The sequence below is a fragment of the Micrasema longulum genome, unplaced genomic scaffold, assembly GCF_059751315.1.
Source record: "Micrasema longulum isolate JH-2025_06_02 unplaced genomic scaffold, ASM5975131v1 h1tg000604l, whole genome shotgun sequence".
Taxonomy (NCBI): Eukaryota; Metazoa; Arthropoda; class Insecta; order Trichoptera; family Brachycentridae; genus Micrasema; species Micrasema longulum.
This window is the reverse complement of record NW_028277800.1, coordinates 220,102-244,594: the sequence shown is the minus strand read 5'-3', so window position 1 is coordinate 244,594 and position 24,493 is coordinate 220,102. Positions and strand designations below refer to the sequence as shown.

Genomic DNA, 24,493 nt, shown 5'->3' with positions numbered 1-24,493 from the left:
AATAAAAGTAACTTGTCACTACATTTGTATTTAATCTTTTTAGGTAAAAAATAAATATATATAAAAATTCGTACGAAGATACACTAAAATTAAAATTATTTTGTACTCACTAGAATATCCAGTCACTAAGCTATACAAATATTACATAATGTAAAAATTGTGCAGATATTATTTACAAAGGAGATCAGACTTTCAATAGTAAAGATTATATTTAAAGAGTAAAACTTATTTGCTGAAGACAAAAGGAATGGTTAATGTTTTTATAATATTAAAACATATTTGCGAAAAAAGAAACACTGTAAAATAAATAATGTACCTTATAACATTTCCACAACTACATATTACTTCATATATTATTATATATGTATTTACATTATTTAATATCTACAAGTCTTATTTGGTAGTATAAAGTTATATAAAAATTCACATTGAAATTAGTCCCAGTCTTTTCTTGAAATATAAGAATAAGCTTATTTTTAGACCATTCAGATGCTGATATCATTCTTTTAGGTTGCCTTCAGATTATAAATGCTGCAATGTTGTCTAAAACATTAATACAGTTACAGTGCCAATAACACAGTTTAACAACACAAAATAGTTACCATTGTTGGTAGGTACTTTAGTAATATATGGTATTTAGGCGCGGAGTGAATATGACGCTTAAATCATTTTTAAAATGCAAGAATATTTATTTTTATTATACATTCATTCAACTATTTCACAAATTCATGTTTTCAATATGAATAGCTCAATGAGTGAAATTCAATATTATTCAATTGCAAACACAATGCTAAAAATATTGTATATATTATATTAAAATGATTTTTAAAATTTTTTATATTAAAATATTTGAAGGGTACACGGCAAGAACGGGCTCATTAATAAATAACAAACTTTACAGGAGATTAAAAAGAAGAATAAATACATTATTTGTAGAGCACTGGGTTCATACATTGAATAAAATAGGTTTTCAATTATTGTAATATAATGTTTTTACATACAACCACAGAAAAAATAAACACATTCATCTACTTTATATTTAACAAAAAAAACTCCTTTGAAATAAATCCATTTTGAGTGTTTTTTTACCAGCCCTGACTGCATATTTTTTTCCTACATTTTATAAGACATGGAGCCACATTTTTTTAGTTTTTAATGTACCTTTTTATTGAACTCATTTAGGAGAAAAAAATGCCATTGATATTTCAAAATCGAAAAAATGCAATTCGCTCGTTTTAGCCCTGTACCCTTAATTTGTTTTCCTTGAATGATTTACAAAAATATTAAAAAAAATTGTAAATATACTTTTGGCTGCAAATAACTGGTAGAAAATGGAAAACAAGTTGTGAAAAATCGGGGTTAGAACAGTAATTTACCACTATAAATGGCCCTCTAATAAATTAATTAAACACTTTACTTCCCTATGCACCACCGGGTGTGGATAAGGGTTTTATAAACCACTATCAGGCTGGTGACATGTTCATATAGTGGTGCTCGGAGGGGTCGCTGGTCATGTAGCGCATGGGCTCCCTCTCGCTGATGGTGTCCATGGGCAGGGGGGCTCGCAGCTGGTAGTCATGGCGGGGACTGGGCAGGCCGGGCAGGGGGTCTTGGCGGCGCGGGGGTGGTTGTGCGAGGGGCACCGGTCGAGGGGAGGGGGGCACCAGGTAGTCCTCCAGACCGTTGCGTACTTTGGAAGGGGATCTTGGGGTACCATTCATCTCCATAAATACCTAAATATTCATAAATAACTAATGTAATGCTTAAATTGTGATTTCTTCATCTTAAATCGGGTTGTGGTCCTGTGGCTAGTGTCTCAGACTCACGGACCAATGGTCCGTGCTTCGAATCCCACTCTACTCCAACTTTATTTCCATTTTCTAATAGTGAGTTATTTACAACTCGTTGAAAATGGTCCTAAAAATTAAATATTTGGTTAAATTACAAGAACGCAAATATATATTTTTCTTTAAAAAAAAATCTTCAATTGGATATTTTCACTCACGATTTGGAAAGTAAAATTTGTATAACTTTGTTAAATGTTAATACAAAAAAATATTTTTCCTTGCTACGCGAAGAATGAATGTCCGCTAATTCAGCAGCACATCTATATAGATACCTTATACAAGAGAGAGCACGAAGATAGAAGTTATAACAAGGAAGACAGAGACGCTGTTCTGTGGCGGGTGTTGTCTAAAACAGATTCAGTCTTCAGTCGGTTAACGACTGTGATGGGGGACGCGCGCGCGTAATATGAGCGGCGTATTTGGGATTTTTATTTTATTTTGCTATAACAGGGCTAACTTATATGTTTGTTTGCATAAATTATGAAAAAGGAATTATTAAACAGTATGTCTCCATGCTTTTCTTTTTCAAATGTCTGAACTTTAGAATATTCCGTCTTTTACTCACCACAGTCTTTAAGAGTTAATAAAGGTGTATCCATATTATGTAAAATTATTTTTTGTTTTTTCAATAATCTAATCCCCGCAACAAATAATAACTCTTGTATGTACATTCAAAATTACAATCGAGTTAATCGAGTAAAATCATTTAATTCAGGTTGTGGTCCTGTGGCTAGTGTTTCGGACTCACGGACCAAAGGTCCGTGGTTTGAATCCTACTCTACCACAACTTGATTCTCATTTTCTAATAGTGAGCAACTCGTAACAACTCGTTAAATCAAATATTTAGGTAAATCAGAAAAACGCAAATATTTCTTTTTCTCAATAAAGAAAAAAAAAATAGGGGGAAAAAAATACACAATATCAATATCATCCATTTTAACACTCATCTTCTAGTGTCGCGGTCAAGCTTCTTAAAAATATGTTCTACTCTATCAGAATTTTGATTAATCAAAGGTTTGTAGATGACAAGTAATGGGTTTATTTTTTAAAAAGAAAAAAATTCACAAATGAAATACGTTTGGAATAATCCTAAGAGACGACATTAGTATACCAATCGCACCGTCGATGAAGATGATTCAAAAGTGGTTTTCTGACTTTCGTTCTGGGCGTACAAGCACCGATGACACTGGACGATTTGGACGCCCAAAAGACGTCAGTACACCAGAAAACGGAGAAAATCCATGATATTATGTTGAACAAAGTGAAATTGAGAGAGCTAGTTGAGACCACAAATATGTTGTATGGCAAAGTGTTCAATATCATGCATGACATTTTAGGTATGAAATAGCTCTGCACGCGATGGGTGCTGCGTTTCCTAACAGAGGACCAAAAACTAATTTGTGTTTTCTCAGCAGAATTTGGCTATGTTTACGCGAAATTCAATGGAGTTTTTGCACCGATTCATAACCATGGATGAAACACGGATACATTTATATACATCAGAGCCCATGCAACAGTCAAAACAATGTGTTTCTCCGAGTGAAAGTGCTCCGAAGTGTCCAAAAACGCAACAATGGATGGGAAAGGTTATGGCCTCTGTATTTTGAGATGCGCATACTCCATAGTAATATTCATTGACTATTTTGAAAAGGGTAAATCCTTAACTGGCGCATATTATTCATCATTATTGGATCGTCTGAGAATTAAAATCACAGAAAAACGGCTGCATTTGAAGAAGAAAAAAAATCTTTATCATCATGACAATTCACCTGCTCATTCATCGTTACTTGCACAAGCAGAATTGTACAAAATCAGGTTTGAACAGGTTCTTCAGCCACCATATTAGCCAGACCTGGCCCACAGTGACTTCTACCTGTTTCCAAACCTGAAAAGATGGCTCACCGGTAAGCGATTTTACTCAAATGAGGAACTCATAGCTGAAACTAAGGCCTATTTTGGAGAGCTTCCGAAGAACTACTTTTTGGACGAGATAAAAAAAATTGAAAATCGTTGGACTCACTGTGTCGACTTAAAAAGGAATGTTTGTTGAAAAATAATGTAGTAATTTTTATTTTGTCCTAGCATTAATTTTATTTAGTTGTATTTTATTTTATTAGAACCTGTATTTATTGTAAGAAATTGTATTTACCATTGTTAGAATAGACTGCATAAGTCCGTCAATAAAAAAATAAAATAAAACTGAATTTGGCCAAAAAAATTTTTTTCTTATTTCACTCATTCCAAATTTTTTGATCCACCTAGTTACCTAGTAGTTCAGTATTTACTAAAGTACATTCACGGAGACTGGACCCCTGCGCTGTGCGCGTGTAAACCACGAGCCCACTGCGTGATATCACATTATTGGCCACGGCAAAAATCTACATGGCGGGATAAACTACAGTACGGTGGATCAATATTTATTATTTTACAATTGTTCATTCATTTAATGCCTGGCAAATGCAATAACCAATACACCATGAGACCGACTAATCTCCAGTTGATTTGCTTTTGCGGGATTTTTACCTGAGAGTTAGCTAAATTTAAATAATGATTTTGATAAAATTATAATTAAAATCTCTTTTCTGTATTATTTGAATCGGGTTGTGGTATCGTGGCTAGTGTTGCGAACTCACAGTCCGAGGTTCGAACCCCACTCTACCATAACTTTATTTCAATTTTCTAATAGTTATTTACAACTTGTTGAAAATGGTCACCAAAATTTTAATATTTCGGGTACATTATAAGAACGCTAACATTTCTTTTTTTTCAAATAATATATATTTAACGATACGTTTTAATTGATATTTTTATTAAAATCATTAACTGTAGAGTTTTATAAAATAAGAAAAAATATGAATATTATCAAATTTAAATAGGTACAAACGAATCTAATAAATTTAAATCCACTGTAATTTTACCGGTGCCGTTTAGATTAAGATGATATGTTTGAAATAGGCTATTCTCCGTCGGATATCACGCGGCTGGTTTGTTTATTTGGAAATTCTTGTAATAGTGAACAGATGATAAGTGTTCTGGCCTTTTTCTTATCTTTTCTACAGGCATGTAGCATGCAGCTCCACTTGGCAAGCAAAACACTTTTTTTATTTATTTATTAAATACATTATTTATTATTATTTACCTTGGCATCTTCATTTTCAGATTGTGTTCCACTATCACCCAGGCTGCCCCCACTAGCTGTACTCAGTCTGCCCGAAGAGGAGCCTGCAACCACAAGCCCATTAGTATACTACGAACAGCAGAAAATAAAAAAAGATTGTATCAGTGTAGGAATAAACTATAAAATATACTTACTGGACACGCTGTGGATACTCAGCCCGCTGTTGGGTCTCTGCCCATTTAGCTTCATTTCTGCTACTCCCATCTTGCCATCTAGAAATAAATATTACCGTTTAAAAATATACATAAGTACATATGTATTTAACAATTCACCATCATCAAACCCTAATTCACACCTCGTGTTAAATGTAGAGTATCTCAATCATTGGTTACAAGAAGGTAAGGTAATTGTCTTGCCTTCCAGGCACCAGCCCAGGGACAGTGAGACATTTCGTTGTAAAACCAGAAACAAGTATATGGATGTTGACTTGGCCAGGAATTGAACCCGTGGTCTCAATCATGGTTGACGAGCGCACCAACCACTACATCACTTGATTTCCTTTTTCAGTATTTTCACCGGAGTGATCGAGTCAAAACACTCGTTGAGGATACTGGTTCTATTTTTCACATGTAATTGACTGTATTCTTCATCCGACCGGGCACAAACAAAAAACATAGTAAAAATATTATCATCATCATCATCATACGCCTGTCAGAGAACACAGACAAAAGTTAACACGTACCTTTGGTTTGTCAACCCTTTCAGAAAATCTAATTCGAAGTGAAAAATTGCCGCCTAGAGAGTGAGTGTATTTTAATTTCTGCGGAAGTTATTTCCATATCTCGTGTTTACATTATGAAAAGACATTGTATTATTGAAATATTTCGAATGTCGGTTAATTAATAATCCCGCTTCAGATAAAACATTTTACATTATCAATAAATCAAGTCACTTACTTTTTTGCTTTCCCTTTGAAAATATTTTTCGAACTCTCTCAAAAGGCGTCGGTCGTTTCATGTCGTCCTTAATACGGCGCTGCAATTTGTCGTACTCTTCTCTCATCTTGTTCAGTTGTTCTTCCTTTTCCTTCAGGGACTGCTGAGTTTCGTTTCTGTTACGCCAATCCAGTACCAGCTTCTCAACTTCCGATATGGTGAACACATTATTCTTGAAGTCATTAATGATTTCCGCTAACTCATCCTGTCCAGTAGGCGTTGTTGCGTGATCGTGAGAGCTCTTGGATGACACCGACATAGACGCACTGTGTTTGTTCTTATTGTAAGGAAAGTTATTGAAAGTTGGTTTGTTTTCGAAAAATTCCGGTGGTAATTGGAAAGGAGAAGGTTTTTCTGTTACAGGTGAGCCAATACTCGAATTGCTGTTCTTTTTACTCAAGTTAAGATCTATCATCTTTGGTCGGTTTGCGGGAATATTTTCCAATGATTCAACCTTGATGTTGGATGGTTGTATCAAGTAATCGTGCTCGATCGCTTTTTGTACACTTTTCTGGGAGATAAAGGAAGAGTTCATCTGACACATGTCATTCTCGTAAAGCCATTCGCCCGACGGAAGCTTCGGTGATGTCGGTGCTTTAGGACTCTCGGGTGTTTTGATGAATTTGTGCTGCGAGTGCTTGGCCTCCAGGTTGTGTAAGCACTCTTCGCTGAAAGGATCGGCTCTGTTGCTGTCGGGAGTATTAATCGGAGTAATGTTGGCTTTAGAATTGCTAAATTTGGTCCATGTCTCCGGAGTGTTGTCGGTGTTTAGTATCTTTAAATGATTTTCGTGATTACTGGCTGCTTCTGGAGAATCTTCACTCATATTTTTCAAGTAGTAGTACATATTCGAAAACTCGTTCATTTGCTAGAAAAAGAAAAAAAAATACTCAAAGTTACCATGAAATAATGTCTAAAATATACATATGAGGGAGATTATTTAAACATGTATTATTAAGCATTTTGTACTTTTGTAATAATTGTACATTGGTGAAATTATTTCCCGTAAGCAATGGGTAAAAACCGAGAATTTTATTATTATACTAATATGTTGGGCTTAATAATTCTAAATAATTAGAGACTGTGCTAAAAAATCCCCCTGGCTTGCTATTCTGAATCTTCCCTAGAGAGTGATCAATTTTTTGATTTTTATTTTGTGTATGCGTTTACACTTTGCTTCATATCTGGCCACACTGATAATTAAAAGACAAATAAACATGAACACGTGAAATCTTACATGATGATTTTCATTTAGAACATTATTGGGACCTTAAGCATTACCAAAAACATTTCGGTAGTCAGATGGCAGAAGGGACCATCTGTATTTTTGTCTATGTTTTAGTTTTCAAAAATTTTAATTAATATTTCAAAATATATTCAAAATATATCAGCAAAAAAATATAAAAATCAGCGTCATTTATAATGGTAATTTATTATTGAAAAGCAACACAAAAATATTTTAGTTTGTGGATTAAAGTCTTGAAATTGAGACGTATTTCAGCTCTCCTGAACATTTTTGAAAATTACAAATGGTCCCTTCTGCCATCTGACTACCGATTTGACTAAGTTGAAATGATTGGTCATTTCAACTTAGTCCAACGGTTTGGACAGTATTAGTTTTTTCCCGTTTTCCTAACAATTGTATACATTATTTGACGTTTAATCACCAGTGTGGCCATTATATGAAGCAAAGTGTCATGGCATTTATAAAGTAAAATCCCCAAATTAACGGTTAGGAGGGGTTGGTTAAGGGTTGAGAAGATTCATAATACCACCCCTGGAAACTGTTCTGTAATGTTGTATAGCATTAAGTACAAGACGAGTGATTTGAAATACAGGTATTTAAAAGTAAAAATGTAATAATTTTTTTAATTTGTAAAAAAAATTATAATTTAGGCCGAAATTAATAATTGTGAAAAAACATAATAACTTTAATAACATGTACCTAAGTAAATGCCAAAAATTGAAAAGTAAAAGAATGAACAAATCTATCTATAATACAGAAGTATGTATTACCATATATCCTCGCAGGACTGCGGCCAGTTGCGTGTGGCCGTGTTGCTGCGCGAGGTGGGCGGGCGCGAGATGGCGCAGGTTGCGGGTGGCGCACGCCGCCTCCCCCCCGGGGCACTCCAGCAACTGCCAGCAGAGCTTCTCCAGACCAAAGCGCGCCGCAAAGTGGAGTAAGGTCGGATACTCCTCTGAACCTAATCACGCAAAATCATTACTTCTGGCTTTCCAAAAGGATCCTACTTAGACCCAACCCTAATAAAGTGAATAATGTTAGATCCAATACACTGAAACCCCTTTTTGCACATGCAAAAAACTTTTTTTTTTAAATTTAAATTTTTTAAATAACAGTACAAAAATCAAATAATTTATCAAAAAAGTCATTGAACAATGCGTAATAGTAATATAATAAATTATACTATTAATTTTTGGAATTCCCTGCATCACTATTTTACTTACTAAGCGTGTTATATACGAGTATGATAGTGAAAAATCTTTGTTATGATTTATTCAAGCATTCGTCATGTTATATTTCTTAATAAATTAAATGTAGAATCTTCGCTACAAACGCTTCGCTGTAAACAATTTCATTTTTAAATCCGGAATTGTTTTTGACTCACCATTTTTTAAGTACCTATTCTTATTTTGCACGTGGAACGTATCCCCGTGTAAAAAGACATTTCGGTGTATTCCAATGTTTTCAATTAAAAATAACTTATATTTATCCACTTGAACTTACTATTAGAATTGGATTTCATGTTGCCTTGGAGAGGTGTAGTGAGCAAATTGAAATGCGGAGGAATATTCCTCTGGAAGGCTGTTAGCATCCAGCTGTCCAGTTGGTCCTTATCGGTTGTTTTGAATCCGAGCGTCTGAAACATTATTTCATTAAAATGAAATGTTAAAATTGGACATCCAAATAAATTCATAGTAGTTGCTTTGATTTACTATACCTGGCACATGAACTCTAATGGATTGTCACTAGCTCGTAAAATTTGATCCAATTCTCTTAACCTACTCTCACATTTGATTTGACGACTTCCGCATGGTACTCCATTCTTTTCAATCTTGATCCATACAAGCATCGAGACATCCAAGCAACAATCTGTAATTGTACAATTTTATTAATTCGTGGACTTCCTTCCTTCTGATAGTTTTTGAAAAAAAAAACTTACCCGGAACGTCAAACTGTAGAGTATAAGGATTTCTTTTTTTGAAAGAATGTATTTGAAGTATTTCACCCTTTTTATCAACTTGAACTGTAATAACATCTTCGTTTGTTATTGGTTCATTCAAAAGTGCAATCACTCTATTTTGACCCTGAAATATATCGGATGTTAAGTTTTCCAGGATAATAAGACGATATTTCATTTAATTAATAATTGTATTATTAAGACACTTACAGGCTTTATTTTTTTTGGAATGATCGAAAATGATGCTTTGTCTACTACTGGACGATGCTTTCTACTCATTATATCAACAGCTTTTGTAAGAAAACCATCAATGAATGTGTTGTCTTGTTCTATGACGATCGTTCTTTGCCATTGCTCGTAGGTGGGGAACGCTGTGAATAACATTGTTATTATAATTTAATCTAAATATTTTAATTATGTAGAAAAATACGATACAACTAAATACTATAGCTAGTACTACCTTTTCTATGGATTTCTGAAATCATGTCGTCATTCACCCCAAGTAGCATTGTTAAAACCTTCTCTGATTGGAAGATGTTCAGAATTTCTAGAAGATTCTCCGGAAGGTTTTCAACGTGCACCAACAGCCGCGGACACATGATTAACAGCTGTAGTTTAGCACTAGCGATCTGCTTGACTAGGGCATTCTCCTCTATGCTTTCGCACAGGTCTTCAATGTGGATGGAAAATACCCTGGAATAGAAAAAAAGAATTATAAATAAAAAGAAAAACTTAGAATATGATTGCTAGAGACAGGAGTAAAATAAACAATATTAATAAAAGATTCACAGAGGTGAGTAGAGAATGGAAGTAACTTGAAATGGAGTTTGTTGACTATTTCTTTGTATTGGGCGGCCAAGTGAGTAGATTGGATAAGTAGTTGGAAATGAAGTGGTGCTAACTTGTAGTGCTGTCGAGCACGCTGGGAGATGGTCTTGTTGAAGCAGGAAGTGAGGTATTCAGCCCACAGGATAGCTTCGGGAGACTCTCGACATGACACCACCGCGATGCTCTCCATTTCTGAAACAATCATGTCAAAAATAAATGTAAGAAAATCGTAATAAAAAAACCGAAATGCGTAATTTCTGGAATAATTTTATTAGCAGTAGTTAAATGTTTATGCTTCTCTAACACTAACATTAAAAATGTAATAAAAATGTTTAAAAAAAATGTGGTGCCCCGTATTTTTACCCTAAATTGGTCTAAATCCTGTAATTTTTAATCAGATGTCTTGTAAAATGAGCATACACAGTTGGTCATTCTAATCTATTCACAAAGAAATTACAATCAATAAAGGTGACGCAATAAAAATTCTGGAATATAAATGGGAATGAAAAAATCGGTGACATCAACATTTAAATTTAAAGGATTTTAAAGCTTCGAGATTTCACATTACTTTGCACACAAGTGTTGAATAATTCCATAATTTGTCAAGCAAGATTGTCGCGTACACTCGTAAAACAAAACTACAGCTGAATAGTAAATAAAAACAGTGCGTGACAAATGGATGGAAACGTAATTTTTACAGCTTCCTAGTAATAAATGGTCTATTTGTAAGCGATAAAATTATATCTGTCGAGACATTTATTAAATTTTCTTATACGTACCTACATTATATTACGCAACGAGTAGATATGTGTAAGAAATATAAGTAGTAGGTACCTACATATAATATTTTAGATATGTAAATTGTGAGTAACCGACTCTAAGATAAATTGTTATCTGTAAGGTAATTGAACTTTAAGTTATTATGAAAATTATTAACATCAAACAATTGTTTGCCGCATTTCCATAACCACGCAATAAAATAAATAAACTAGAAAACTCAATTTAAATCAAAATTAAAAGAACAGTTGGCACACTAGGTGCATAGATTTTCACGGTCGTTGTTATCAATATGTAACTAACTAACTAACTAACCATCACGCCATTTCCCCGGACGGGTAGGCAGAGAGGATAGAACGCCACACCACTCTGTCCTGGCACACTTCCTTTGCTTCCTTCACATTCATACATCTTCTCATGCACGCACGTCGATTATTCCGACTTTTCACATGACCACTTTCAAGAATTTGTTGTACTTGATCATGCCATGTCTTTCTCGGCCTTCCTCGACTTCTACAACCAGACACATTCGCATCATAAATCTTTTTAGCCGTTCTTTCATCATTCATTCGCTCCACATGACCGAACCATCGCAAAAGACCATCAATATGTATCTTTGTTTTATGTCCTGTGTAGGTTGGAATCGTTCCGACGTTTTGGCTACCGTTGCAGGACCCATCTTTAGGGTTAACTATACATATGAGAAAGAACAAAATTACACTTAATGTACCACTGCAGTTTGCGACACGGTACAAACTACTAGTACATAAACACATTTTTCATCACATATTTTCAGTATAATATATATTTTATTTATTTACAGTATTTATTAAACACTTTGTATACAGTTGGCCTCGTGACGCAATGGTCAGCACGTTTGCCTACGATGGAGGAGGTCTCGGGTTCGATTCCCGACCTGGTTGATATGAAATATTTATTTGAAAAGGTTTTTTTACACTAAAATATTTCTTAGTCTCTGGACTGGCACCTGAAGCGTAAGATTTATCATCTTACCTTCATCTAACAAAAAAACATCAAGATACTCTGTTATTGGTGTACTAATGCAGTGCCCTATGCGCCTTTAGGTGCGGAAAGGGAATGATGATGATGATACATATATGGGCGGGCTAATTGCCTTAAGGGAATTTCTTCCTACCTTACCCAAACTGTTCAGTTTGAGAAAATAAATAGCAGGTATATGGACATATTCTAGATATATTAATGTAAATGTATACATTTTTTTATAGAAACGAAAAATTAACCCTAAATCTACACTAAACTATGAAGAGAGGAGGGGAATGGGAAGGAAAGAAGGAGGAGAAGGTAAAAACTAAAATATTCATTTCATTCACAGTACTTTATTTTTATATTTAACTCCATGGCACCAAAGTCCTGCGTTGAGTTAGGACGAATAATTCATTAAAGCAACAAATATTATACAAAATCAGGAACCATAAAAAATAACGCATGATACATCAATATAAAAAGAGCAAAGGCAAGATTAATTAACAAAGTAATTTCAACATGGATTATCCATATAATTTTTTTAAAGTTCATACCATAGAAACTATTTTAAAAATAAATTCTATTATACAAATTTACAAAGATGAAAAATTAAACGAATTTGAGATTTATAAGTCACTCAGATACCATAATAATATCATATTCCTAAATTCCACACAAGTCATGATCAAAATAGTTTTGTATTCAAAGGAATAAAAAATTACAATAATCTCCCCAATTAACTAAAAACTAGTAAATAAATTTTTTGAACCCGAGTAAAAACAGCTTTCTATTTTAATTAGTATTACTGTATTATTATTTTCTGTTTTTCTTTTCAGTCCGTATATTTTTTTTTTCTTCTTATTTATATTCGAAATTTCAAAACATCTAATTACTAAATAAATATAACAGTGTAAGTTATTCTCCAAGCACAAGAGCTACTCTCTTTTTTGAAAAGTCACAGGAATAACATTGAAAAATTATAAAAGTAGATGCATAGAAAATAAAAATATGTGTTAATCATATATTAATCAATAGTATAAAGAAAAAAAAAGATTTACATGAAAAAAAACAAATACACATAGTTTACCTTGAAGATGGCTCCTGCAACAGAAACCGAAACGTTGGAATGAATTCAACCTACACAGGGTCACCCGAAACATACGATGCATAGCGAATGTGTGCATTTGAAAAATTATAATGTAAATATGTACCTAAGGTCAGTAATAATACTGTTACTCCTTTATTAAAAAAATAATAAAAAAAGTCTTTATTTTCTATTTTTTTTCTAGTGTCCAAATCGAACCCTTTTTATTCAAAAAAATATAGCCAATAACGACGAGATAATTATTACTGACGGAAAAAGTTCGATACTATTATAACTCATAACAATAATTTAGCAACATGTTCTAATACTAGCAAACAGTTATGTTTATAGTTAGTTATTTTTTAAATGAAATTTGGCAGTAAAAATAGTATAGATTGAATAATTATGATTGAAGTGTTGAGGTATGTTATTGGTATGTAAATACATTTAAACCTCACAACAGAGAAATAATACATTATAATAACCTTACAACTTACAACGAACGCAACTCCAGCATTACTTAGTAGGTATTACATGTAAAAAAATCACTGAAACTGTAAATAGTTAGTGGTTTTAGATTTAAGTGGTCCAACAAGAACGCTATTTAAGTGTTATTAATTGAACATTTCTTATAATTACTTGTCAGACATGATCAAACTTAAGGGCTAACTTAATCAATGTTAATCATAATAAATTGTGATTCAATAATCAATTCTGTGTCCAGCGCCATCGCCAGTGCACACATTTAAAGGAACATTTATAAGAATTAGTTTCATCGGGATCTTGTTTGTAGTCTACTTAGGTAGTCAGTGGCCTTATTCTGTAACTAATTCGTTTCGTAAATTCATTCGTATCAGTTGAGCGGAAATGAGAGCGAAATACGATTTTGATTGCGTTATAGTGAGATGGATAGATGAGAAACGAACGAACTTACTAAACGAAACTGTGACGGAATAAGGCCACAGTATTCTCGCGAATCAATATTCGGTAATCAAATGTTATCGGATAGTAACAGACACAACTCTACGAACTTCAATTCCAATCTAAATTTAGTCTCACCCAAAATAGAGCAATGAAAAAGCTTAAAGACATTTTGAGCATACCGACCAATTTTTTTTCATTTTTAAATTGGAGAAATCGACAAAGTCAAGAAAGGAGTCGTGCGTTGGTTTAAACGTTGTAGAGCGAATGGACGGCTAAAAAGATTTACGATGCGAATGTTGATGGACGCAAAAAAAGAGGAAGACCGAGAAAGATATGGTATGACCAAACTAAACAAATACTGTCAAAATTTGGAATAATCGGCGCCCGTAAATTAAAATATTTTTGAATGTAGAGGGTCTGTATGCAAAGACAAATTAAAGTGACGTTCTATCATTTTTGCGTACCCCTACGAGGAACGGCATGATGGTTTATTGCTGTTGTTGTTGTAGAGAAATATAAAAGATTTTTTCAAAAATCGAAAGACGTCTTAGATTTTCTTTGAGCTTTTGTTTAAAAAATTACATCATGCATTATAGTAAAAAAAAGTAACTATCAGTTTATCCTCGTATTCAAAAGTTCATGAACCGCGACTTTAATTCATTTTAACTCTATTGCTTCCATCGCCCCTTTCGCTGTGAGTTTGGCAAATTATATGGAGGGCTCATGTCGGATATTGCTATTTTTCCTCGTGACCATTAACACGTTCGGTAGCAAAAACTGTACTTACTTGTATTAAATTCAGTAACTTTACAATATTTTTTCGCTGTTTTACGCAAGCTCTTTATTGGAACATGAAAAAAAAACAAGTATTGTAAAATGTAGTAGGTACCAATACGCCGGTACGCCGCTGATTTCTGAATTATTATTATACGGTACATATTTATTATCATGTATGAAATTTCCTTATTTCTTGAGATTCCGTGTTTATGCATCCAGGTGCGAGTATATCCAGAATCGCAGAACTTTCGCGCCTGTTTGCCGTTATCCTCTCGGCAAATATGACTTATAATGTTCTAAAATTAAATTTCACGGCGGAATACGCATTGGGAGTATTTCGGGTTAGTTACCTTCCCCTCCTCCCTCCTTCCCGCACAGTTTCCTGTAGCGGGCGGCTGTCCTGAACATCTGGATCCGGAGACTAAATTTACACCGACCCACCAGTCCTTATAGGCGGGTGCGGGAGAATATGTTCAAAGTCCAAAGAATGAAAATATTTTATTGTATAACGACAAATATTTTTTAAGTTTGTCCAAATTTTAAATCAATGGCATATTCATATTCCTGCCTCTAAAAATGTTCTCTAACTATGTTGTAATATGTTAATCTTAATAACTCTCGAGGGGGTGAAATCCAGTCCATGTCTCCAAAAATTTAGACAAACTAAAAACATTGTTCATAAAACCAACTGGTTCAAGAAGAAACATAAAATTGCAACATATTTTTAGGCGTTGCCTAGGTGAAATAATTAAGTCAAATGAATCTCACCCGGATCAATAAAGGTTTCAGCTTCCCAAAAATCAACTTCGATGCTCAAACTTAGACGAGACAGAGACAGACATACTAGTGGTGAATTTTACACAGTGTATAAAGTGGCCACTTAATCCAGCTAATGACAGGTCATAAACCTTTTTAAGACCTAGACTTTCATATTCCCTTCTTTAAAAATATTCTCCATTTCTGTTGTAATATGAAAAATAATAAATTATTTAGACAACTTCAATTACTTCCTTGTGTCTCACATTGAGAAAGTTCAGGGGTACGGAAAATTGGATGTAAAAAATGTCTACCTACATGCTGTAAAAATAAAAACATTTTAACTGTGCGGCGAAGTTTCACTAAAATGTAAGAAAAAAATAATCAAAACCGTTTTATGAAAAATAAACTACTTCGAACTACGTCACAAGTTCTCCAAATCAACCGATAATAGAGTGTTGTGATAGATTTCTGATTTCTGGGAAAACAACTTACCAATCAAAACTCACCGACTAGAACTTGTGACGTCACGGGCGGAGTAATTTCAAAATTACAAAACTTAGCGCTGATAATACGACTCAAAAATATTTTTTTTTAAATTTTGGTGATATTTTTTTTATTAACAAATAAAAAAAAAAAACCACTGAACTTTCTCATTGAAAAATAAAATCCCTAGCGGAAAAACCATGGTTTAGTAAAAAAAGTTTCTGAACGTTTAATCCACGATAAATGAGGCACTTATTTGTCTGCTTCGCGGTCAAATGGTCAGCGCGTTTGCCTACTATGCAAGAGGTCTTAGGCTTAGTACCTGACATGGATGGCATGATATATTTATTTAAAAACGTGTTTTTCACTAGAATATTTTATATTTCCTGGACTGGCGCCTGAAATAAGACTGCCTTTAATGTTATTTAACAAAAATATCAAGATACGCTGAGGTCGATGTACTAATGCAGTGCCTTATGCACCATTAGGTGAGGAAAGGGAATAATGAATGGCTTATTTGGAATTATTTTTTCATTGCTATAATTTTAAATGCGTAAATCGAAGCAATATCGATTTCATTTCAGGGTACGTATTTTGATGGGAAGTTAAAATTTATCTTCAATTTTATCTACAAACTAAAATTAAGTTTTCTGTAGGAAAAATATAATATTTAAACAATTTTTTTCCATACATGTTCAATTGCAGGTTACCGACGAAAATACTTAGAATTTTCATGCTAACATACATACTTTCGTATATAAATATCGATATTAGTTTATACCGTCTGAGTATATACCGATGAAGATAGCCGTTCATAATTGCGGCCCAGGGGTGCTATTCTGAGCCACTCTCACGGCACGAAAAAACAGTTTTTCTCGTGAATTTTGGATGTAAATACATGAGATAATACGGCCGCGAGAGCATTTGGAATCCCAGCCCTAGACGATTACCTTTGTTTCCCATCCTTCTCTTAACCTATTCTTATGGTACCTTCCTAACATCAAGATAGAAGATAAGAATATTTGGATTTGGAACATTACAAAAAAAATGTTGACATTGTATGAGAATTCCTGGAATCGTCGCGTATTGTTGTGAAAATTGTTAAATATCGTAATTTACAGTGAATTTAATTGTTTATTTTACTTACCATATCAAAGGTAGGTCCATTTCCGTGCTCATTTCCTTTACTCAAATATCTTACTAAACATTTTATGATATTAATTTTTAAATTATACACGCCGCTTTACGTTAACAGACACATTGGACGCAATGATATTTTATAACATAATAATTTATATCATATCTACACATTAATTCTGAATAATGGTAATAAGAATATGATTAGAAATTAATTAACTATGAATGGATAGGTAATAATTATTTATTGCTGCTAATTGCTTGTTTATCTCGAGGCTCGATGACAAAATGGAGCTGAATGTGGGAGGTCTATGTGAGTATGAGTATTAAATAAAAACTAAATATTTCGAAGAAAAGCGATGATCGTTGTTCTAGTTCCGTCATGTGAATGAATCGCGGTGCGCCAAAGAATGCGAGCACGTGTGCCAGGAATCAGGAGCCACGTGCACCGTGTACTGATCCAGTAAACAGTAAATGCTTCATGCTCACGGTGACCGGTAACTGTAAACATAACACCTTCCGAGCCCAAATTACAAGGACTGGAATTACGCCTTGTGGCTTGTGGCTCGCGGGCTCGCGGCACGCAGCATCCCAAAGAGATCAAAGTATTATACTTACTACCCACTGGTTACTAACTGGGGAAGAATGATTTAGAATTTAGAACGCCAAAGAAAACGAAATACGATAACGTCTATGTATGTATATCACTCAAGTATGATTTAGGAACTTATGCCACCACGTTACCAGCTATTCATAATATATTGGAATACATTCACGTGTTTTGATAAAGATTTCAACATTGTTGACAGTTGTCGAATTCTTATAAACTAATAAATAAAAATTCACAACCAGTTCCATGCGAAACAAAAATGAACTTATTACTTTTCTTTTTTCGTCTCCATTTTCTATTTTTAATTCCTCCACTTACATTTTCACGATATACAGGAAAAACTGTATATTTTAAAAATAAAGCAAAGTTGTTTTATATTTATTTTATTATAACGAATAATCACAAAGTTAGTGTTCAAATATGAATTTTATATTTATGTATATTTTTTATTTATTAAAAAAATTGTACATAATTTAAATTGTACATTAGCTGGAAATAATGCAAAATTACAATTTCTTCCAATCAACCAGTAAAATACAACTGTTATTTACTGTATATAATTTAAGTTTCAAAGCGTTTTCATTAGAAAATAAAAAATGTAAATAACTAAATATGTACAAAAATAGAGATAAAAACATTTTTATAAAAATTACCTTAATACAGTACTAGTAATCAATATTAAAAGGGAATAAAAATGAACAACGAAAGGAGGACAGATAAAGGAAGAGAAATGAGATATTTCTTCAGACGTGATTTAAATAGAGATACCGTAGAGACATCTTTGATATTGAATGGGAGATGATTCCACAGTCGAGACGCGTGGACACTATATGATTTAGAGAAGAAAGAGGAATTGTGGATGATTATTAAGAGGGTGCCTTTGAGAATTAGAACGAAGAGATAAATCATGAACTGAAAAGCGTTGAAATTTTTCTCGAAGGTATATAGGAGCGTTAGGACTATGGAGTACAGTAGTGAGAGGTGAGAGGGAGTGATAGTCTTTTCGCTGTCTAATGCTGACCCATTTCAGTTGCCTACAATAATCAGATGTGGTCATATTTTCTCACACCAAAAATATAATTAATACATGTATTCTGAAGTCGTTCAAGTTTATTGAGTAGGTTACAGCTTAAATCAGTCATGGAAACATCAGCGCAGAATAAGAAGTAGTAATGCTTGTATGAGTACTAGTGAGAATTTGGTATTCGGATAAGAATTTTTGCGATCTTCCTAGTGATGGGCAGACTGAAAAATATTTTGTGACTTAATATTCATTACTGTTAGAAGTTAAAAATCTTAAATTAGCTATAAAATCGAAAGTATAGGTAGATATTATAGGAGGTATTAGACATGCCATTCTTTTTTTGTAAGGCTCATAAATGAACAGGCGTAGATAGTTCATTGAAGGGAGTTATTACAAGCCTAGTATTATACATTCTACATATAAGTTTATTATCATAACAGTATACATTTTGTGCAGGATGCAGGATGTTTGTAAAGATTCTACGCATGTTTCCAGTAAATGGCGCCATTATAATAACGTTTAATGTTTAGCATGTGAAGAAAAGCAACATAAGCACACACGTGATCTAACACCACCATATTTCAGAAACAGTTATTTAAATATCCATCTAATGTTGTATGTTACTAGCTCACGTTCAAATATGTAGCCGAAATTAAGATTTAAATAAGTTAGCTTATTTAAGGACCATGATTAATTTGAATAAACTCACAAACTTTAATTAATTTCTTTCAACAATTCGATATTTTTGTGTTTGAAAAGAAAACGAAATCACAAAATTCAAACAATGCAAGTTTTTATTAAAAATGATTTTACGTGCAAAAAACTACAAGCATAAAAAGTTGAATATCACGAAATAGGGATATGGAAAAAGATAAAGCTCATTTGTCAAACTGGTGCAAAGTTCGGTTAATTACACCTGACCAGTGTTTTTCATTGTCTGCCAATTTTTAACAAATACTTATTTTAAGCGAGCACAAGTTTACGCCTTTGTAAAGGCAAAATGAGTAACATAAAAAGCTCATGCTAGGTAAAGTGACGGAACACGTATCTATATATATATAATATAGTATTATAGGTACTTCGTGACGTACAATATTGGCAAATGAAATAATATTATGTATAAAAAGTTTAAATATTAATGTATTTGATTTAATATTACTTGCACGTCACAGTACGTACATAAAGAGTAAAAAAATATATCCGATACTGATGTAAGGATGATTTTGTTAGGTGTCCAAAATATACCGAGCGCGTAAGTTTATCTCCACCAGTACTAACTAGTGCTAGAGGCGCATACTAAGTGCTGTGTACCTAGTACCTACATTCTGATTTCTTAAATAGCTTCCATGCCTTTTTAATAAGCCATTTCCTGTTGGTAATTCTCCTCTGGGAGTACTTGCGCATTGTTTAAGTGGAACTTATGGCCACAGCTAGCTGTTTTAGCAACGATTATTGACGTCAAAATGCAAACTGCACTATCTACTTATTGGTGATCATCAATTTTAAGTACCTACTTCAATAAATACAGCTTAATGTGTACATTTACATTTATAAATCGACTATAAAAATAAACTTCAAGCATAACGGTATGTACTCGTATGTATTATTTGAAGATAAATATTGATATAATCAAACATTAATTTACTAATACGTACGTCATTATTTCAAGTCCATCATTTTATTAACACTCAGTATGTGTCGTTCCGGGCTATATCAGATTATGTTCCCAAAATAATAAAATTAAGCACGTAATCATATTTCCGGAGTGCTCTTTCTGTTATTTAAATATCCAACAATGTATGTATCTGAATAAATATGCTATTTTGCATATTATGTTAAGTTAGACGAAAGACTTATCACTCTCAATGTTTGACGAACGAAAGGAAATAAAGTGAAATTCCGTGTAGGCGAAATACGTTTTTCAGTAAAGCCCCTAAAGGAATAAAAAGGAAAGTGAATTTACCGCGATAGGGGTTTTGAAAAAAGTTCATATTGCTGTTTGTAAGCATTAAGAAAAATATAAAAGATTAATAATTAATATCAAAAATATGTTCATATATTCCTCCGAAGCGTAAGTAGATTTATATTGGCGCTAGGATTAAAAGCATACATTATTGTTATTCCGGCTTCGAGTTAATAATAATAATAATAATGTTTGGATAATTTATATAGCGCCATTTTCCTGAAAACCACCTCAAGGGCGCTGTACAATAAATGAATATCCCAGCACGTCTTGCAGCTACAGAGCGCATGGACGGTTGGGATTCTAGTTCCTCGTCTCCAATTATGATATATAGGAGCTAGATAACAGCACGTCTTGCAGCTACAGAGCGCATGGAAAGTAAGAAATCTAGCCCCTATTTACATTTTTATTTTTAAATATTTTATTTGGCAAAGAAAGTTTAGAGTTTATGTGAGATTTTAAAAAACGAAATAAAATACAAATTTATAAAAATAAAAGTTAGATTACAATAAGTCTTGCATGATACATAAATTTCAACCGTCCATACTGAGCGCATGGACGGTTGAAATTTTAGACTCCATTTACTAAATTTAGATATTTGATAGTTGATAACATTGACATAAAATGATAACTAACATCACAAAAAGTCTTGCAGCTACAAAACGCATCGACGAATAAGCCCTGTAGATGCCTAGACCTCTATATTACCGCCTCTTAAATGTTCTTCATCTCTGTTGTAATATGTTAATAGTTTTTTTTATTAAAAAAAAACGTATTTGAACTGTAAATAAATTTGATTTCTACATTATATTTTAAGCAAAATTTTTATGTTTAAAAATGTTTTTTCTTTCTGATGCGCCAAATTTAGATCTAAATAACTCCTTAGGAAGGAAATCCGGCCTGGCTACAAACATTTTTATTATAGTCCTTAAAATACAGCTTGATTAGAATGACAGTTATCGGAAAAAGTAACGACATAACTTTGTAGTAACGGCTAAGGAGTGATTTATATTGACACACAAAAAAGCATTCGTATTTGGCATGTTCATTAATTTTTTTAATACAATGCTTGACATATAAATCAACAAACTTATATAAATCAGCTTTAAAACTAAAATAAACCCAATTATTAATGACGTTCTTACAAGGTTACATCATTTTGCAAAAATGTTAGAGATGTACAAATTGATCAATGTAAATCAATTGAATAAAAAAATACAGTCAAACTTGGTCAAACGAGGAAGATGGGATTGATTAAATTTGTTTGTTATAAGCGTTACTCGTCATACCAAAAAAGGTTTTTTTATACAATCGCTATTGCACATTGTCACTAACTAACCAATTAAAATTGTTAAAAAATGTTATTTATTTATTTATTAACGGACATTGTCCATGTATACAATTTATAAGGTTTAAATATTACAATAAAAGAATAGTTTAAAACAGAAAAATATAAAAAAAGAAGCATTGACAAACATAAGGGACATCGAGACAAGATCTGGACTATTTATTTAGTGCTCGTTTAAATCGCTGTAAACTTAAACCAAAAAGTCCAGATCTTGTCTCGAGTTAACAATACGGCAGAGTTATCAATTTTAAATATGTAATATGTATACGTAGATAACTCGTGGATCATCATCATTTAATTAATGTTACAAGTTACAATATTATTTTTAACGCGGGATTTGTAGCCGCATGGCTTATTATCGGATAATTTATAATCAAAGAGCAACGCGTAAGTTGATTAAAATTACCGTAATGAGTGGCGCTAACAAGCTTTCTCCCCTAAGAAGAAAACAATGCTTTGTATGATAATAATGTACTGTAGTACTTATGTACCTAATCGAAGGTTCGGATTGTCATACCAATATTGCTATAGGACAATTAATAATTATCGTATTCTGACGCAAGCCAAAGCGTGTTTCGTATTTGTATTGTCGAATAAAAATTTAACATAATCATTAGGTTTGCGATTTGCATTCAGTAATTTATTATTGTAATACATCACTATAAGACGGAAAATATTTTCTGTGATTATTTATGGAGTGTAAATTGAATATTCATCGTTAGAAACGACTTTATCATCGAGTCATCCTTTGTACCGCGCGCTAAAACAGAAGCTGTGATTCATAACGCCGCCATTTTTCAAATATGCCGAAGACAAAATATACAGCAAATGTAGCGTCGCTGTTTTAATACAAGAAATCCTTTGTATATCGAGTAACCATTTCATTAGCGAGATAAGGGAACACTTATCGTTGCATTTGTTAATGCATGTATTTGTATAGTATCATTATGTATTTATAATATGAAGTCGACTGCCGCATACACCAAGCAAAGCTTGCGTTTAACAAAAAATCAAAGATTTTTGAGTCAAATAATATCAATCTAAAACTCCGCAAGCAACTTAGCAAGACATATGTATGGAGCATATTGATGTACGGTTGTGAGACATGGTGCCTTACCGAAAGAGATAAAAAAAGACTAGAGGCCTTCGAGATGTGGTGCTACAGAAAAATATTAGGAATTTGCTGGAGAGACCACATCACTAATGACGAGGTTCTAAACAGAATCGAAGAAGGTAGGCACCTAATCAAAACCATCTCAGAGAGGCGAGCCCGATGGATCGGCCACATTATGCGCCATAAGGGTCTCCAGCATGACAAATTATAGAGGTCGCCCCCGACGGGAATATTTGGAGCAAGTGTGCGAAGATTTTAACTGCGAATCATATGTCGAGCTGAAGAGGGCTGCAGAAAATAGAGACCAATGGAAGACGAGATGCAGGACTTTGCTGCAAACCAATCCTCAGGATTGAGACTGCAGAGAAAGAATAAACCCCGTATTCTGTGAAACGGAAATGAAGTACGTTGGCACACTGTTTTCAAAAGAAAAGCCTACAATACCCCACCTACTATAGAACATGAATGGTTAAATAAAAAAATGATAGGAAAAACGATACATTATTTTATTAATGTATTTTTATTTTTATCTTCTAATTATAATCACATAAAATCAATATTTACGAGGTTTTTTCGTTTGTCAAAGAACTGTAGTAATTTATTTTAGTATATATGTAATTTCTGAACTCGAAGCTTGTTTTATTTAGATGGGAGTTTCTTTTTAGTTGCAAAAGGTAGGTTCCTTCTAGCTGCTCTACTATTTTGTGAGAATTTGGCGGAATAGGGAGTCGAAGTTTTTAATACTAAACATCTTCTTTCATGTAAAAGATGACCGAGATACGCTGCATTTGGTGAACTAATGCAGTGCCTCATGCGCCACTAGGTGCGATAAGTGAATAATAAAGATGATTTCCCCAGATAATTCAATTTAGTGGGGCATTTTCAATGAGTTGTAAATATCTCGATGTTAGATAATGGGAATCAAGTTGCGGTAAAGTGGGGTTCGAATCGTAGACCTCTGTTCCACAAGTCTGTGACACTAGCCATGGGGCCATGACCTGATTCAATATAGATAATATACAATAAACAATTGTACCTATAATGTTATGGCCAATTAAAAAGAGCCGCTAAAGATCGGCATTGTTTAAAATGTAACTATTACTATTAGTTACCAAACATCCGGCTGTGAGTTATTCATTTTGTAAATTAATTAAATTAATTATGGATAACTTATATAGCGCCATTTTCGTAATAAAATACCTCAAGGGCGCTTTACATGGTGATTCTATTGTTAAGTTAATTTAATTGAAGCTTTTAAATTCGTAATTTAATTAAAATAATTTATTTTTTTGTCACGTGCTACGGATTTATTCAAATGATTTAGAGAACAAGTGGGTTTTAAGTTTTTTCCGAAACATCACTTCACTTTCACAGCCTCGCACCTCTGCTGGGAGAGCATTCCATGCCATAGGGCCTGCGACCGCGAATGCGCGTTCACCAAATTTAGTGCGCTGTTTGCGTATAGGTATAATAACTTTTCCTCTCGCCGTAGACGTA

General features: G+C 33.3%; 1 protein-coding gene and 1 long non-coding RNA gene across 5 annotated transcripts in view; one reads left to right on the top strand and one right to left on the bottom strand.

Annotated features, from left to right (window-relative positions):
* Nucleotides 1-1,140: 1,140 nt before the first annotated feature.
* Nucleotides 1,141-24,493, bottom strand: part of stumps (DBB domain-containing protein stumps) — an 87,032-nt gene continuing 63,679 nt past the window's right edge. For all 4 annotated transcript variants that reach the window (XM_088228702.1, XM_088228705.1, XM_088228704.1 and 1 more), the window contains 11 exons: nt 10,066-10,183; nt 9,624-9,856; nt 9,374-9,534; nt 9,146-9,290; nt 8,924-9,075; nt 8,710-8,842; nt 7,977-8,167; nt 5,922-6,828; nt 5,160-5,237; nt 4,987-5,069; nt 1,141-1,733 (listed from right to left, as the gene is read on the bottom strand). In XM_088228702.1, the coding sequence (XP_088084828.1) occupies nt 1,464-1,733; nt 4,987-5,069; nt 5,160-5,237; nt 5,922-6,828; nt 7,977-8,167; nt 8,710-8,842; nt 8,924-9,075; nt 9,146-9,290; nt 9,374-9,534; nt 9,624-9,856; nt 10,066-10,183 (2,471 nt within the window). In that variant the 3' untranslated portion in view covers nt 1,141-1,463. The remainder of the gene's footprint in view (nt 1,734-4,986; nt 5,070-5,159; nt 5,238-5,921; nt 6,829-7,976; nt 8,168-8,709; nt 8,843-8,923; nt 9,076-9,145; nt 9,291-9,373; nt 9,535-9,623; nt 9,857-10,065; nt 10,184-24,493) is intronic.
* LOC148280234 (uncharacterized) lies at nt 8,014-12,740 on the top strand. Its single transcript, XR_015822660.1, has 3 exons — nt 8,014-8,148; nt 12,016-12,091; nt 12,610-12,740. It is a non-coding gene; the product is annotated as an uncharacterized LOC148280234 (long non-coding RNA).